This window comes from Haliaeetus albicilla, chromosome 2 (assembly GCF_947461875.1).
Source record: "Haliaeetus albicilla chromosome 2, bHalAlb1.1, whole genome shotgun sequence".
Taxonomy (NCBI): Eukaryota; Metazoa; Chordata; class Aves; order Accipitriformes; family Accipitridae; genus Haliaeetus; species Haliaeetus albicilla.
In genome coordinates this window covers 40,917,911-40,936,664 of record NC_091484.1, presented here as the reverse complement: position 1 = coordinate 40,936,664, position 18,754 = coordinate 40,917,911, and the positions used below count along the sequence as shown (strand labels likewise).

The window sequence follows — 18,754 nt, the reverse complement described above, 5'->3', positions numbered from 1 at the left end:
TTCTCTTCCCTGAAATGAATCACTCCAAAAAAGATAAGGAGCATTAGGATTCAAAGCTGCCACTCATGCATACAGCTGTCGTTTTACTAAATTATATGAAACTTGCAAGTATTTCTAATAAAAAAACTCTAAAAGGCAGCTTATTTTTCCTTGTACTGTATTCAGCTCTTTCATTTGAGTTATAGCATGTTGTGGGAGCCTGAGAGAGGCAACAGAGAGAAGAATCACACTTCCAAAATATCTCAGAGGTTTTTCTATGAACTCTGTTCACATGACCTGGCAGCATCTCAGATTTAATATTCTCTTCATCTATCCCTAAAATTAGACAAGCACTGAAGTACTAAATAAATTGCATTTTTCAGGTGTCTGAATTGGCCTATCACATCAGAATAAGGAAGACAAGTGTCGTCCAATATTAACTGCAGTTAAACGTTAAGGCACTGAAGGTCGTTAAACTTAATGGCACTGAGCACAATCATCATGTCTTTAACTTTAGGCCTAACAAATCCAACACACTGATCAAGGAGTTGGCTGTTGTACACAGACGCTTACTTATTCTGGGCACATTTTATGGTGCTTAACTAAAAAAAGGATACTTCATCATAGCATTTGTATTTCCAAATAAGTCTTTGGCATTGGTAAGTATGGACTGACAAATATTTTGCTTAAAACCTTTTAAAGAGATTTAAAAAATAAGTCAGGGAAAAGATATAAGGGAATAAAAAAATTCTCCAAGATGTGCACCATGCATAAAAGGCTTGCTCTTCTTCAAAGGAATTTTTGCATGCATGATATTTTTTTGTGTGTTTGTCTAGTAGTTATTTTATTATCTCTTTGAATATTGTATACCACTTCTACTTGAGCAAAACTGTCAAGTTTGTACCCTTAAGATCAGGTTCTAAATCAGTAGAGCAGATGCCTGTTTAATTGAAAATAATGGCATACATTAATTTTCTAACCTGTAGGGGTACTCATAACTAACTTCAAATCAGTCAGATTAGCTATGTAAATCACAGACAGTAACAGTTGTTTATACCTGCTTGTGGAGACAATAGCATATGTTGTCAAATCTGATTTAATTAAAAAGTCTGTGCAATCAAAACCAGCATGATGCATGACACTTTTGTTCAGTTTTTTTTGCTAAGAAATGGGGATTCTGACTGACCATGTTTGTACAGTATTTTAGTAAAGAAAATAAACTGCTCCAGAATTTCCTTAGAAATGTTTCCTTCTTGGGAATTTTTAAACTAACATATTTTCCAAATGGATAATTTGATTTTTCTTAACTTGAAAACGTTTATGTAGAAATTTACTTATTAAAATACACAGTTTCTCCGAATCAAACCTCTTTTTAGTCAAAGCCATCTTTCTCCTGTATTTTTTCATGGAAGTTTTAAAAATGTTTATATTGTTCAACTCAAAAGTACCCTCTCTGGCACATCTCTATGGCTGAAAGCAATTTACAGAATATTCTGCCAGAAACTGAGACCAGCCAACCATATTTGCCAGAATCAACGTCTAAGCAGCTTTGCTATTTGCCAAAAAGAGGGGTAGACTGTCCTTAACTGTTGCTGGAGATGTAAACGAAACATAATGAGAAATAAACGGACCACAAATGCACCCAATTTCCCAACTGCCAAAAAGGAGGGCAGTAAGCAGGCTATGAGAGAAATTTTCTAGGACTTTATTCCAGTGAGACTGACCCAGCCAGAAGATAACAGGCACCGGAGTGCATTATATATTAAAAGTTCCTGTTGTTGTTTATGGGAAGACAGCTCCAGAAACTGCAACCTAAGTTATTCCTGTCAGAAAACTGCAAACTATATAAAGGGGTAGGGAACAATCTCACTGCTGAGCACAAAATAGACTTTCAAACACACTTGGTGGGCCTCACATTAACGTACAGCTGAGTGCCACTCAATAGTAACGTGAAAACCGTAAGGCTGCCATGGGTTGCCAAAACATGATCTGATATTGTGCATTCAGCCCTGAGGCTGTAGATTCACTTCCTTAACTAAATAAAACAGGGGACATCTGTTTCTGACAACAGCAGTAAAAAAGTCATTCCATTGATCTTTGCATTTGAGGGGAAAAAAAGATCTAGAAGACTAAATATAACGCAAATGTTGCTACCTTAAGAAGTCCTTAATACAAGAAATGGATACATCCTATTCCTGGAGGCAATGAATCAAGTTAAGTATTAATTTTGATCACAACTCGCCCAGAGAAAGTCCAACTTGTGGGACCACCTTTAGGAAAAAAAGAATTTAGACAAGTCACATTCCAGTTTATCTTGTCACAGAATCCCTAAATGGTTGAGGTTGGAAGAAACCTCTGAAGGTCATCTGGTCCAACCCCCTCCTCAAGCAGGGTCACCTAGAGCCGGCTGCCCAGGACTGTGACCAGACAGCTTTTGAGTATCTCCAAGGATGGAGACTCCATCACCTCCTCGGGCAACCTGCGCCAGTGCTCAGTCACCCTCACAGTCAAAAAATGTTTCCCGGTGTTCAGACAGAGCCTCCTGTGTTTCTGTTTCTGCCCATTGCCATTGGTCCTGTTACTGGGCACCACTGGAAACAGCCTTTCTCTGTCCTGTTGGCACCCTCCCTTCAGGCATTTATACACATTGATGAGATCCCCTGGAGCCTTCTCTTCTCCAGGCTGAACAGCCCCAGCTCTCTCAGCCTTTCCTCATAGCAGAGGTACCACAGTCCCTTCATCACCTTTGCAGCCCTTTGCTGAAGTCTCTCCAGTATGTCCATGTCTGTCTTGTATTGGGGAGACCAGCACTGGACACAGTACTCCAGGTGCAACCTGCGATGATGACATTCCTGTTCATCCCATGACAACGTCACAGTAACGTCCTCTGGTCTGTGGAAATCACTTTTTTAACTCCATGTTGAAGGACATATTCTTATGTATGTATTCCATTCCCACTTTGCTTGGGAAGGGCCTTAATTAGAAGTACAAGGATGAAAGGGAAATGCATTCTCTTTCATCTGTTACACCAAGAATGACTGATTTTAAAACCATCTTTTTATAAAGTGATTGATGCATGGCCATGTTCCAGCAAAGGTAATTTCCCCAATACTTAACAACATAATCTGTATAATTATTGGAGTAAAAACATAAACCAGCTCAGTTTTATAAATAAAACAAAGATGTGAATCCATTATGTTTTCAAGCCTTCTTTTGCCTCCAGAAAACAGCTATAAATGAAGCAACTGTAAGACTGGAGAACTCTGATGCTACTATTTTGGGACCTCAGGATGAACTCTTTGAGGTTTTCTTCTCTACATGGAAAAGGAGGTATCATGAAATTTACAGGAAAACAAAACCCAAACATCATCTTGAGCAATAGACAACAGATTTAAACAAACCCTTTCCTCTTGGAGCTGCTACAAATTCCTTTCTCCTATATTAAAGGTCAGTCAAAAACTGAACATAAGGCAATAGATTTCAGTAGCCTAAACCTTTTCTAGCTGTTTAATCATAAAATGCTCCAATATGAATTATATATCACAGTTCAAAGAATTCCTTTGAAAATTTATGCTCTGCTTAGTTTATCACGATTACCAATCTACTGAAAATTATTATAAGGACTACAGATCTGTTCCAATGAATACTTCTTTGTCTAAAATCCTTGAAAAAACATTAATAAAATATCATGAATTTGGGAAATTATTTACCTGAAAAACATGTTAATCATTAATGGATTCTAACTGAGTACAAATATTATAATGGCAAATTCTTCTATGATGTCCTCTATTAGAGAACTAAGGAGGAATTATTCTTAAACTCTGCTAGCACAAAATCCCCAAATGCTGACCTGGACAAAAGTTGCAAACAAAAGCTGGATTTAGATCTTGTTAAACCACATAAAAAGAAAAGTTTGATATCAGTATATTTATTTTTCTTCAACTCATGAGGACAAGCAGAGAGATATTATGTTGTTATTTTAGCTTTAGATTCAATTCAATATGTCTTAAATGGACACAAACCAAAATTATAGCTTCTTGTTGACTAACCACAAAACACAGCTTTTCTTTAGACAACATTAAAGCATGTGGAACAAGAATTAAACCCTCTCTTTCAGTGAACAAAAACTGAACAAAGTTGCGCAAAGTTGTGCATTTCATTAGAACATTTTAAATATCAAATTGAAAATATGATGTGACTATTAATAAAGATTCTGCTATTTAAAGACAAAAATGCTGAGATATTCAGATTAAATTTCTGCACAATATTTAGCTCTGAACACCTGAAAAATGCTGTAATATAGAAATATTGCTATTCCTATTTATTGAAATCAGTAGGAAGTTATAATCAATAGGAAGTTATATGAGCATACATTTGTAAAAATGGAATGGAGAAAACCACTGTGCCTTAACCTTACCAAAAATACAGCTTTTTCCATCTACTATGTATCTGGTTTCTAATCAGCAGAAAGACAATGGGAAATGTGTATATAAAATAAACAAGAATGCTTCTGCTCCATGGCAAATGAGGTTTATCAAAGTAGTGCTCCTACGATATCTTTGATGGGATGAGAATTTCTTTGGAACACACCCACGATAAGGGGCAATTTTCTTGGATGAGAACAATCTGTTTGAATAATACTTTCTTGTGGCCAAATATAAGGTCAGAGCTGTGCAAGAAATAGAACTGTGACTGCAGACTACAGATGCGACAGACACTGGGAAACCTCTGATGTATTAAGGAATTTCAGGGACAACAGATGGACATGTTTGGATCTGCTGAGCTTTCATGCTTCCCACCGAACTGTTTATTAACTTCAGGACTACACCAACAGTCTAACAAAGCAAATGAACTTACAGGACTTCCCTCCTCTTTCTCAGAGGCAACAGGTGCTTTCACAGTTTCATTTCAGGTAGGATAATGGGATGGAAGCCATAATGGAGATGTTACTCAACAGAAACAGTTGAAATAGCTTATTTCTGCTTTTGCCATTAATGCGTGCTTAGGGAAACATTTCCAAGTGCAAGTGCTTAATGAATGGGAGAAATGATTGCCTCTAACAAGTAATGCAGTGTGACATTAAAATAACTTAAAAAGTTAAAGAACCCACCGATTCTTTTCTGCTCATAGTTTTGCTCTGGGAACGGGAGCGGGAGATTGTACTGAAAAAGGAATCCTTTTTTGATGCAGACAAAGGTGGAGATCCTGTAAATTCACGTCCTCCAGACAAGCTCTCTATGCTTGGAGATGAACTGATGTTTTTTGAACTTTGGCCTGTAAAGCAAGTATAAAGTAACAAAAGAATTAATCAACGGGCAGTTTCTTTTCCCTGTAAATACCTCCTTGCCTTAATTGACATTCACTGAGATTCACAGATAGCTCAACACAGAATGAAATGTTGAAGTGTGTCAGCATGCACTGTGAGATTGAAGGACTATTCTGACATACGTGGAACTTAATTTTTGTACGAGAGAAAAATACAAAATCTTAGTGTATATATAGAAATATACACAAACACACACCATCTAGTCCATATATATATATATGCTAAACAATATATATATATATATACACACACACACACAAATACCATCTCAGTATATATACCCTATTACACCCACAGACTGAGGACCTTCTCTTCCCTGTGCAGCATAATGACCAAAAGTACCATCTCATAATAAAAAAAAATATCTGATGTCGTCAACATTGCAAAGGAAATCCGTTTTCTCTCAACAAATAAACTATAAAGCTTGGCAAAGAAAGCTAAGAACAAGAATGTCAGATTCCAAGAATGGGTTGGACACTGAACATCTAGATGACAAGATCTAGACTTACAATAGGAAAAAGTAAGTTAAGTTTGGGAAAGAATGTAAGTTCTCATGCTTCAAATTTTAAGGCCATCTACACCTAACAGACATTTCTATGAAGTCTACTCAATAGTTAACTGGTTGTCATTTCATGCAGCTTTTCAAAAGACTCTAGTGTTGTCCTCTAGTGTCGTCCTCCAGTGCTGTCCACTGTCATAGCAAAGACATCTGGGTAGATGCATGGGCTATTTCACCATGACACTGCATGCAGTCAGGCAGTCTTTGATAAGGACCATTTCTTCCAGTTGAAGCCCACGAAGTGTTTTGAAGTATTTAACTTAAAATTTTATTTCAATTAGCTCCAGAAGAAAAAAACCAGTATGTCAGTTTTCATTAACTTTCGTTAAGAAAATGTTCCATTAGGACAGATGATAGTTTTAAAAAGCCTTTCTATTATGTGTATGAGGAAGTCAATCCAGAGTGACCCAATGCAATTCTAGAATTTTCCATTCTGAAAGAAAGTAAAACAGCATGTAAACCTAAAGCTCCGGAATTCTTCCCTTTTCTTGTTTTGTTGGCTATTCTGATGAGTCTGTTTATGTTCTTCCTTTTTCTTTTGTTTTCAGTGTGCTTTTCATGTTACCACCTACAGTGTCAAGAATGATCCTCTGAAACTACATCATTCAGATGTCACAGATGCAGCTTCATCTCTTTTGTGAGGTTGTGATAGAATTCGAAACCACCTCCCTCACAGATGCCAGTGGTTCATCCTTCTTTGCTCTGAGCTGCTCCTACCCTCTATGCCAGTTTTACTCCCAGATATGATGCATATTATTGCACAGACCTTACAATGTAGCATTTTGTCATTGTGGATGCACTGCGAATTCTGAAAATACAAAACTAACTCATTTTCCAGAATGGGTTAGTCTCCCCTTCATTATGCACTGTGGTCTTCCCTCATGATACAGGTTTCTACAGAAATAAAAGAAAACTAAAAGACAAAGAAATGAAAGAAAATAGAGGCAGAAAAGGCTGCAGAAAACACAGAAAGGAATTCAGATTTAGATGAAAAAGGAGACCAGCTCTGCTGAGATCAAATATTTTAAACAAAAGGAAACTACTAGCAAAACCTACTCATACAGAAATATGTTAATTCAGTCATTTAGGATCTAGAACGGTAACTGTCCTCGAAGTGGTGTAGAAGTCAGTGGTGCCGTGCTTGGCCACCTGCCAGGTGGAGACAAAGGCCGAGCCAAGTTCTCTGTGGTGTTTGACCGACACAGCATATATTGCACAGCTGCAGTCACATGAAACCAGCAATTCACATTTTCTTAAGGGAATAAATACAGATCTATTTAAAATTTCCTCTTAGCTAGAAGACTGTTAAATGCAAAGAGATTGAACTAGCATAGAATAAAACATCACATGTGACAAAACAGACCAAAAAGGACAAAACCCAAGAAAGGTTCTGGGTTTAATATTCTCACCATTTCCTGGAAGCAAATTGGCATATAAACTGCTTCCCACCTTCTTCTTCATTCTCTGCTGCCTTATTTTGCTCATCTCTCCTGTGACCCTCCCACATTTTATGTCCTGCTTCTCTTACTCCTGTGGACCTTCCTCTGTCTGCCTCCTCTTCTTCTTGAGACCCCTCCACCTTGCCTCTTCTGCTTCTGCAACTTCCTTATTCCAACTTTTTCCTTTATATATTCTTTCTTTCCCACCAACTTCATTCAGCTGCGTTTTTCTGTTTCTTCCCAGCCCTCCTCTAGTCACTTACCACCTACCACTTAGTCTGAACAGCTTCCTGTACAGCTGAGATTTTGTGGACAGAAGAATGCAACCATCCTAAAATGGAATTTGCTCAAATAACACCAAGAGCTTTGACTAATTTTGTTCTTATGGACTATAAAATATAATGAAGATGAAAAGTAAAAGCAATACAAGTTGTAATGAAACTAAGATAGAGATGCAGTGAAAAAAAAGTGATAAAAATACTATTTCTGTATGTTTTATACCCAGGTAAGAAGAAAGCTTAGGATGCACCTGATCTTTCTGCATGAATAAGCAAATCTGAGAAAATTATCATCAGGAAACACTAAATTTTTATTCTGACTCCAATCCTGTGAACAGCACTGTGACATGGATTATTTGGGGATGTGATTAAGAATTAAGCAAGACAGAAAGAATAGCATTTATGAATAATTACAGTGTGTTGCAAGTCATAAAGCAGAGCTCTTGGATTGTAATAGGCTTTTCCAATTTCCAGAGGAGTCATCATTTTTACAACTGTAAATAAGAAAGCTGAAGGACAAGTCAGACCAATCATGCATGTTTTCCCTAATGTAACAAAAAAGCCACCTATCATTCTCCCAACACAGAAGTTTAGTGAAGGTACTGCAAGAACATTTAACTGAAGTCACCATGACACTTTTGAAGTCTTTCAGATGTATTATGTGTGCACCGATTTCTGAGGCATTAACAACCCTCACGTAACTTTGGAAATAACCCTGTGGCACCAATGCAAAGATTTCAGGACCTTGGGAGGATTACACAAAATGCCATTTGTATCTTCTCTGTTGTGTGTCTTACTGATTCTACATCTTTCTTAAGAAGCAGTGTGGTATGTTCTCCTCACTCAATAGCTTAACAAGGTCATTTGAGAGAGTTTCTAATTTTGGATTATTCCTCAGGAAAGAAAGAAAAAAAAAAAAAAAGAACAGAACTCTTACTCTCCATGTAGAATCAAACTCTATAAAGTGATGCAATAACTACAGTTTATAACTAACCAAACTCATCCCCTTCTTCTTTAGCAGCTTAATCAGCAACCTGGGAAGACAGCTGAATCAAAACTCTCATTTTTCTCTGCTTTCTATCAATCTCAGATGAATACATTATGCTTCCTTAAAAGAAGATTAGAGAAATTTAATCTCTGACCATCTAAGCGTATACCAGAAGGTCCTAAAGCCTACAGGAAACAGGCTGAAGAAACCCCAAGCACAGAAATCAAATAAATGCTTATGAGGCACACTGAACAAATAGCTAAGGATCCCTGATGTAAGCAGTAGTCAGAACACATTACTGCGTAGGATGTCTCAAAAATATATATATATGCACGCTAAAATGCATAAATAGTTCACAGGAATGATGCACAGAATTTCACACACTAAAAATATATGCACTTCTGAGGTAAAAAGGAGCGGCGTTACCTCCATGTGCTGGCTTCTAACTGGCTCACTACTTGCCTGTTGTGAACAATACTGGGGCTGACCCCAGGCTTACAAATGCTCTGCCTCAAAACCATCTGGAAAATACGCAGATGTGGTAGTGCGAAAAGGGACCGAACTGTTGGTATTGCTGCAGGGCAGAGGGCGGAGACCTGCAGTGTCTTGAAAAGAAGAAGGAAAATTTAAATGTAACGTGATCTGTAATAAAGGACTTACAATAACGTAAAAGATGATGATGAGAGGACTGGAGGAGAATTACAGTGAAAGAAAAGCAAGCTTCAGGTCTCACTAAGTTTGAGTTAAGTTACAGGGGAGATAACCACGAACTTTGGGGGTCTCTACTAAAATATATGAAAAAATCAGAGGAAGACGCACCAAAGGCACACGAAACTGATGGCTCATTCTGTTTGGCCCCTGCAGAGGAAAAGAATAGCTTTCATAGTTACAAGGAGAGCAGGGGCAAAGATACCAAGAAGAACAGAAGCAAGGCACGATATATAATTCAAACCCATTCAGATCTGCTCATCTATTACTCTGTATTTGCCGTAGCCAGGCTGTAGAGCATTAAACCTTGCAGAAAGAGTGATATGAGTTTTACAGAACTTTTGAAGTTCGGATAGCTCAGTCTCCCTTTCTCTCCTACACTGAAATAGGAACGCAGGCTTCCAGCACTTCGAAATTTATTCAAGCCGCTTCATCTCACAGATCCGTACGCTTACTGTCTCAGGCCACGGCAGGTAAGCTCCTCTTTAGCCAGGCGCACGAAGGCAGAGGGGCAGCTCAGAACACCGGCCTCAGCCAGACCACCGCGGAGGGAAGCAACGCCACGAAAAGGAGACCCCCGCCCCCCCGTGACAAAGCGTGGAACGGACTACGAAGCGCAAGGCAAATAAATACACGTTTTCAACGAAGACGGCTGCGGGCGTGGAGCGAACGCGAGGGAAGGGCCACGGACGGAGGGGAGGGAGCGCGGTCAGGGAGGGAGCCAGCCATGAGGTGGAGTGAAGCCGCTCTCCTCTCCCGGCCCAACAGTGCCGCTCGGTGGACGGACAATGGCAGTGGATGGAGCCGCCGCGCAGGGAGGGGTGCGGGGGGGAGCCCGCGGGGGGTTGGCCGCGCAGCCGGGGAGGGGACGGACGGCTGGGGGCACAGCACAGAAGGAGCCGCGGCCTCGGCAGCAGCCGTACCTGGGGGGGCAGGGGGCCGCTGCCGCCCGGGGCCCGGCGGCCCAGCCTCGCCGCCGGCGCCTGCCTCGCCGCCGGCGCCTGCCTCGCCTGGGGAGCAAACAACAGCAGCGTTAGCGGGTGGCTTTCCCCAGGGAACGCAGGCCGGTGAGGGAGGGAGCTGCGACCTCCGGCGTTTCGAGGTGGAAGACCCTGCTTCCGACACGAGCGGCGTCCTGAGCGAGCGGCCTAGGGGCAGGGAGGCGTCGATGACCGGTGCGTGACACGCTGCAGCCGGAGACGTGCAAGAAAGCAGTGTTTTGGCTGAAGAGACCCACCGATACCAGCGTCTAAACTGAAGCGATCACACCCGTGCTGTGCCCGGTACTCGGCACGGACAGTGTCCTTCTGCCGGTCTGGGAGCATCACGTTCTTACCGTCAGTAAAACTCCCTAACTGCCTAAGAATACGTATGTTTTTTTAAAAGGAAAAAAAAAATAAAAGCATTCGTTAATCAGTGGTTTATTCCTTTATTTTCTAGTCAGTTCTGCTATCAGTAAGGACAACTTCGTTTTCCTTCTGAAAAAGCGTACTCGTTTTCTAGACACAGTTCATAAATAATTCTAAATACGGAGATCACTTCTTTAGGGCATATTCGGTGGCTGTGGAAATTCTGTTCGTGTTACAATAAATACCACAGAAGCATCAACTCGTACAACCAAACAGCAGTCTGGAAGCCCTTTGAAGAGCTGATCACAGGTTTGGCAGAACTTCGTCTTCAAACTGGTCCTCTAACTTGTCCTTGTGATAAAGTGGCATTCAAATCAAAAACCTTTTGGGTTTCAGCGTGAAGGGACCTAGAAGGAAAACTGTATCTGGCACTATCAGGGAAGAAGTGAAAGAGAAATGCTTTTTTTCTGGCAACACACTGCCGTTTCATAATCAAAGAGTGTCCAGTTTCTGAACGCTCAAGAATCCAGTGGAACACAAAGGGCAACAATTCTGCTTTTTTCCTGTATTTTTTCATTATCAATATTTTTGTCTTTCAAGACAACGAACTCAACCGACAATCCAATGAACTCGAGACTTGGATTCAACCTTTGTGCCAATGAACTCCTGCGTTGTGTAGGATCAAGGGAATATTTTAATCCCTTTTCTATTAGCAGGCTACCCTGCATAAGTAATCAGCAATGATACCCAATCTTCTGCTGTGCTGAGGACAGGCTGAATGGGATTAATATAATATTAGGAGGAACTGAATTTCCAATTAGGTGTCTGGATACTTTGTTCAACTGTGATTTGTAATGTTGAAGACTCATCTGGAATTACAGGCTTGCAATTATGTTTTTTTTTCATATTCCTCCACTCATTTTCTGTTTACATTATCTAAATTACATGCGTTTTTTTCTTAAAGAAATTCAGCACGGACCAAAACTTCGGAGTGAGAAATAATTACTATCGATTATGTAAACCAACCATCCCTCCTCTAGAGTCCACCACACGCTACCCCTGGAGGTGGCAGTACGAGTCACACCTGTCACTGCTGCTGGTTCGTGAGTGGTAACTGTCTAAACAGAGCTGTTAAAGCTGGGATAGGATTATTTTGCCAGTCCTGTGAGATATTTTGTTACCAAGGACTTCTTCACACTTAATAAAAAAGTAGATCAGGCAATTAATTTAATCTCTTCAAACTTATAACCCTCTACATATTAATTTATCAGCGCTACCTGAGCATTCAAAATATGAAAGGACTAATACAATATGAGAAAAATAGATGACTTCTTTTATGACTTGATGCCTGTCAGATTTACAGCACTTTGGGCTGTTATACCGTTCAACTGAGCATCCATGAGTGTTAGATCAATTTTAAGTGCAAATATCTATCTATTTAATTCCTAAATCTGTGCCTCTGCCTACCTCAGCTAAATAACCGAGCTCCAGGAGGCTGAGGAGAGCTGAAAACACAGTGAAGAACAGGAATGTAAGACAATTAGTGACAGCTAGTCAGTAACTTGGGAGCCTTCTAGTTACAAACCCTGCCAAATAGCTTTTAGATACTCAAAAGCTAGGGCAGAATCCAGAGTTTGAAAAAAGCCAGTGCAGAAGGTAAAAAGGCATATAAAAAGTTCAGCACAAACAGAAGGGGGATCAGAGCTTCTCAGGTCATGGCTATATTCTAAATCCTAAAGCTTAAAGCCTGGGATAGAAGTACCTGCAACTTCTGAGAGCTGTGGGGAGTGCCCTCATTCACTGAAGATGCTGTACAGCACTTTCTTGCGGTGGTGATGCTGTCCTTCAGCACAGAACTGAAAAGACTTATTCTCACTTTTAAGAGGTGATGGAGATGGTGCTGAGTTGCTTACAAAGGTATCTGCATCATGCTCCCAAAGGGTCTTTTTAGCCTGTCTCTGCCACAGTGTCATTGCAAATAGGGATTTTTTTTTTTTTTTTTACTAAGCTATTCCTATATTTAAACTTACTTCGGAGGGAATTCACTGGGCAGCCTCTAAGAGGCTTTATATTTCCTTTGCCATTTTGGGTTTCTCTTTAAAAATATAAATTATGGCACCTGAAAATGTAGTTAGCTGCTGTCATTTAAAATTTCTATCCAACTACAGGCAATATACTGTACTGATAACTGTACAGGCCTGGAACAACCAGCATGGAACTAATACGTAAACCGAAACTCACTGTCATCTCAACTGATTAAAAAATGTATATTTACATTTTGTTGCCTTTAAATTACTTCTGCAAGTGTGGTACCAAATATGGATAGACAGAATAGGGTGAGAGGAAGCTGCAGGTACTGAAGCGTTGCAGTATGTTTTATTTCCTCTTACCATGAAAATGCTTTGTGGCCTACATCATAAATTTGCACAATTTCTTGATAACTTTACCAAATCTCCATACTTCTGTTGATACAGAAATACGTGCACAGCTTGTACGTGACACTGACCACACACAACTACAATTTTTTATCCGGATTATTGTATGGAAAGTGTCAGGTGCATTTCTGGATGATGCAACATATTAGCTGGCACATACAAGTGTAAACAGGGTCGTTCTTGACCAGCTACATCAAGATTAAGCTACAATTGATTCCACCTACAGAAGTTGCTTCAAATTGTACACTTTTTTTATATTAAGCAGGGAAAGAAAATAACCACCCAAGGACCACTTTTCAACCCAAAAGGTAAAAAAAGAATAATGCGATTATGGGAACTATGGAAAACTTTTTTAAAAAAGCAAACAAAAAATCCTCTCCAGAATTGTGGAAATAATTTTGTTCCATGCCTGATTTTACTTCTATTGTTTGCATCAAGGATTCACTGCGTTTCAGTTTGACATTTGCACTGTAAAACCCTTGCTGGAGCAATTTCTAAGGTTATTCTATGATTCTGAGGGAAGCTGTATATCTGGATTTTGCCAATCAGCTGCAGTGGCCCTTACAGAAGTGCCTGTATCTCTCTGCTTCAAGAAAATGGTTGTACTTTTCAATTCTGCTCCCTCAGTGTCTGCTGGGGATGCGAGGCATCATGAAAGGACTAACTTTGGACCATATGGGTGCTACAGGAAAAGAAAGAACACCAACTTCAGCTACAAAGTGTTATTTCCCTTCTCTTACACTTTCAAATCTGGTGAAAAATACGATGCAATCCTACGTAATGGTTCAGGGCAATGAGCACCAGCCCTCAAACTTGTAACCATTACTTAGGATGAGTTGCTAGAAGCAGCAGATACCATGTCACTCTAGATACGCCTTGCAAAGAACATAATTGTCTGAAGATGAAAAGCAGTAACACACCTTGAGCGTGGCAGAGTACAGGAAACAACCACCAAAGCTGAGCTTGTGACTTTGTTGTTCGAATAAACCGTCCTCAAGAAATATAAAAAAAAGGCTCAAGAAAAAGAAGCAGTATTTACTAAACAGAGAAAGTGCAGAGGGCCATCACAAATCATTAAAAGGCAAATACCTGTTATTGTTCAAATAGCTTCTCAAATAAGCTCCACCCATTCTGAAGGGAACAAGATTTTCTTTATTAAGAATTACTCTGTAATTGATCTAACTTCCTTCACTCATATTTAGCTAATATTCTTATGCATGGGATTTGTGCCAATAACCTGAAAAACCCTATATGACATTAGTCTTACAGTTAAAAATATGTTGCATTTAAAAGACTGAAAAATTAATTGGCTAATGTTTATGGTAACAGTGTAGTTTGTTCGTATGTCTGACATAATTTCTGGTTAATATTTTTTTAAAGGTTCAAAACTTCCTATAGTATTTGTACATTCTTGAGATAACATCTAATTCTGTATTACCTTGCAAATGGGCTGTTGTACTTAGCATAGATGTCCCGCTTAACAAAATTTTGGGTTTTTTTCTGTTTCCTCCAAATATGTTCCCATCAATATAAAATCAATAAAAGGACTTTCCTCAGACACACATCGAAGCTCCCCTCTGTCGCGGCGCTGCCACACGTTTCACCTTTACCTTTGCCCAGCTGAACTGGCATGCTTTCGGACTTCATCATCCTCTGCTGCTGTGCCTGGTGGTGCTGGTGGTGGTGCTGGTGGTGGTGCTGCTGGTGGTGCTGGGGGGCTTCCACTGTGCTTCTGATGGGCATTGCAGGGGGAGGAAAGCTGCTCCCGCCGGCAGGAGCACCCACAGCCCCGCCTGAAGCCATAGCCGGAGCAATGAGCTTTCGGCCAAAATTCAGTAAGCTGTTGGAGACTTTGTTAATGTTCAGTGGGGCAGCCTTAGCACTGGCGCTGAAAAAAGAGGAGAAATCATCACGTCCTTGCCAGTGGTTTGGACAGGTACAGCAATGCATGCATTGTTCTTCAAAAAAGGGGGAAGAAAATCCGAGACTTGAACATTACAAAGAAGGTGTTTTACTACAGTCGCACTGGAATACACACAGGAACCACAGGGACTGTGTGTGGTGCGGATTCTTCCCAACTGGTAGTGGACAAATTGTTTTGGCCCTTTCTTCCTGAAAAATGCAGACTGACCCCAAACAAAGCAAGTTTGCACAAATTTTCTTAATTTGCCTTTTTAAATGAAAAAACCAAAGAGTGACAAAAAGCAATCTAGGCTCTAAGGCATTGAAAGCTTTATAAAACTGACTTTTTGCACTTCCTATTCAAAGACTGATTTAATATTTACTTCTGTTAGATTAAATTCTCTTAAATGTTTAAAATAACTCAAACCCAAACATTTCTTTCAACAAGCAAAACTAACGCTAGACTGTATTTTTAGGTTGGCAGAGCTATATGTCTCTTGCTCTTAATTCACCTTCTGCCTAGCCCAGCCATTTCAAGCCAAGCACTTTTTAACAGGAATCCTGATTTCTAAAATGATTTTGGCAGAAGAATGGTTTCAGGATGTAACACATATACTGGATCATGATCCTTATCATTGTTACTTTTTATTTTTAACTACAGTGGCTATTTAATTCACTTCAGTTATATGCAACATTAAGAATGAGGAAATTGTTGAACCATTTAATCTGTCTAAAATAAAGAGGCAAAGAAGCTTCTAATTCCCAGTAGAAGTGTTCACATAACCCAGGGAGCAGCAAAGCTGTTCCTATTTGTTCATGCAATATTTTCCTGTTTTATATAATTAATGCTTGAAATACCCTTCACAGAAATATATCACAATCACAGAGAGCTTTCTACTCCTGAGGTTTTATTTTGCTGATCTGTAGTTCAGTGATACAAATAGCTGTCTTTAAAAAATTTGAAGAAATACATGTAATTAAAAACAATACAGTCATTGTACTTGGGGAAAAAATAGTTTTGCAATGTTTTGGGGAATTTTAACTAAAAATAAACTACAAATGAATTAATATGGGTGACTTGTAAAATGCGCAAGCACCTGGAAAAGTAATTTTGATTTTGTTTTTCATATAATTTCCCTATTTGTCTCGAGACATGTTTTTTTTAGAATACATAATATACGCGCGCGCACACATATAGAAGATATTCAGAAAATAACAACAGCTGACAGTTCAGACTCAGAATAGATACGGTTAAAATGAGAGACAGCAGAAGAAAGTGTGTGAGCCCGCACACTCATGAGATACAGCCCCAAGCTGTAAGGGGCCCTTCTGCCACATACTGGTGATGAAGAAAGACAGCACGTAGCATTTTTTTTGAGGAACCGCAGCACAGAGGCTGGGACAAAGTGCTGCTTCCCAATTTATGGAAGCTGGAAAGGAATGATTGCTGAATAACAATTACAGGATGGTTCTGTGTCTCCCCATTTTATTGATTGCTGCCAATATTACAAAAAGTCTTTCTGTAACCACCTGAGAATGACCGACAAAGTCACTACAAAGAGAGCATCTTCAGAACTGTAAAACACTCTTGCAGGCGTCCCAAATGGTTTCAGAAGCAAACTGAATAGGTCCCAATGATTTTAAAGAAGAGGACGTGGTAAAATGTTTATTACTATTAAATTTTACTCTGCTACTGCCTAGCAGATTTGGTTATTAATCAGTTCCCCGAGGTATTGCAGAGACACTTAAGGAAAAAAAAGGAATTTTTTCTATTCCATTACATATATGTGGCATCAGAAGAGTCAGCACAGGGCCCTTTGTTTAATGTCTTCTGCATTCTAGAAAGACAACGAAGATTGTAGCTTTGAAGGCGGAAGAAGACATGCCAAGTGCTGGCTTAGCAGGTATCAAACAGTTATCAACAGTTTGCAATGAATCTAATTACATCACTGATTTTGGGGGTCATACCGGTAATAACTTGGTTGAGATTCAGAATCCAAACCTTAGTATATTTGGCAAATTTTTTTCCCTCAGTCTACTGAAACTAGTCACCAAGATTGGGGTGGTATATATATCACTCACTCACCTGAAACATCACCTTAGAAAGAAGATAATGGCTTGCATATTGAGCCTGAGGTTTGTGTTGTCTCTAGGTCTAGAGTCTTGACAATCAGCAAAAAACCCCCTTTGACTTTGCACAAAAAGTGATATTTACTGGAAGTAAATCTTTTTCTCTGACAGGCTACCCGAGCAACAAAGCCACTGGATGCTTTGAGCTAACTGCATCATTGGAATCATGATGGTCCACAGATGCAGGAGACAAAGCCGATACAGATGCTTGTGTATTTGTGTCCATCAGCTTGTTTCTTTCTTGTTTCTTTCTTGTTTCTTTCTTGTTTCTTTCTTGTTTCTTTTTTTCAGCTATATTTTGCTTAATACTAAGTATCAGTTTTCTTTCTACACTGTTTAATTTGCTGCTTTGACATAAATAAAAACCAGGAGAAGTTGGTTTATTTGCATTTTTCAGATGGTTGGAAAGAGACTTTTTGAGAAACTTCACTTTACAGGAACAATAAAAAACAAAAATCTCCTCTGAGCTGTTATGTTTGAAACATGATTTTAAAAAATGCTTTCAACAATAACATGCCATAATGTTTTATAATTATTTGAGAACTAGAAAGGATAGTTATCGTAGCTCTTAATATCTATGTGTGATTTGGCTCTGCTATGAACTGACACTGCTAATCATCAGCTCAGAACACATACACAATCATGAAAAATAAATAATGATGCTATCTAAGTTTCTTGTCAAGAGGTGGTCTCAGTGAAAGTATTTTGAGGTAAAATTTATCGTGCAATTTCTCTGAATCACAGCTTCAGAAAATGAACAATAGCGAGGTGCTAGATCTCTGGAGGAGGTACATTAAAACTGAGCTGAGCTTCTGGAAAATAAGAACAATGTATCTACATCTTACCATTTACATGTCTGATAAATTAATACAAAGGATGATTTCAGGCATTAAACATGGATCAATGTCTACATTTTAGCCATCTAAATGTAGCAGACATGCACAACAATTACAAGAAAAATGCTGATTGATTATATTGTAGTTATCAGCAGATGCATTTAAAAGTAAGGCACCAGTTTAAAAATATGAGTACCAAAGAGATGTGAATTCCATCTATGAAGCAAACAATTTTCTTTCATCACAATAAGCATCATTGACCTTGACTGAGAATGGTATATTTTTAAACTAGCAGTAGAAGATGATTCAATCTCTGCAGTTTTCTGCTAAGATAAAAATGTTTTGTTTTAAGCAAGCCTTATTCAAAGGGATTTCTCTCTTCAGTAAGTAGCCATTATGAGAGATGAGAGACAAATATATGAATATGAGGGATTAAAAAGTTTTATATGTGATAAAGTAAGCAATATATATTAGAGATTTGCCAAGATATTTTAAATATATCATTGAGCCTGTGGAATTAAAGATGAAAAAGACCTGGTAGCTGATCTAATCCATCTCTTTGCTCACTGCAGAAACATTTCCTAATGTTATATCTTCCAGTTCTCTCTTTAGTCCAATCTTAAAACAGATTTACCACATCTGACCTACTCTAAATGTCACTGTGTTGAGATAAATTTATCCCAGTTATTCCTCTATCTGAACTATTCTGAACAATTTCTCCTCTCCTTTAGTGTGTATCCTGTATATATGTGTGCAATGAACTTACCTTCCTACACAGATTTAATGGACATTTGTTTCCTTAGAATTTAGGTTTCCAACAGGTGT

At 39.1% G+C, this 18,754-nt stretch overlaps 1 protein-coding gene across 3 annotated transcripts in view; it reads right to left on the bottom strand.

Annotated features, from left to right (window-relative positions):
- TBC1D5 (TBC1 domain family member 5) overlaps positions 1–18,754 on the bottom strand; it is a 328,348-nt gene that overhangs the window by 41,434 nt on the left and 268,160 nt on the right. For 2 of the 3 annotated variants that reach the window (XM_069772135.1, XM_069772143.1), the window contains 2 exons: positions 14,672–14,949; positions 5,090–5,253 (listed from right to left, as the gene is read on the bottom strand). In XM_069772135.1, coding sequence (XP_069628236.1) covers positions 5,090–5,253; positions 14,672–14,949 — 442 coding nt within the window. Of the gene's footprint in view, positions 1–5,089; positions 5,254–10,200; positions 10,279–14,671; positions 14,950–18,754 lie in introns of all 3 variants that reach the window. The other variant, XM_069772151.1, reaches the window with a different exon arrangement.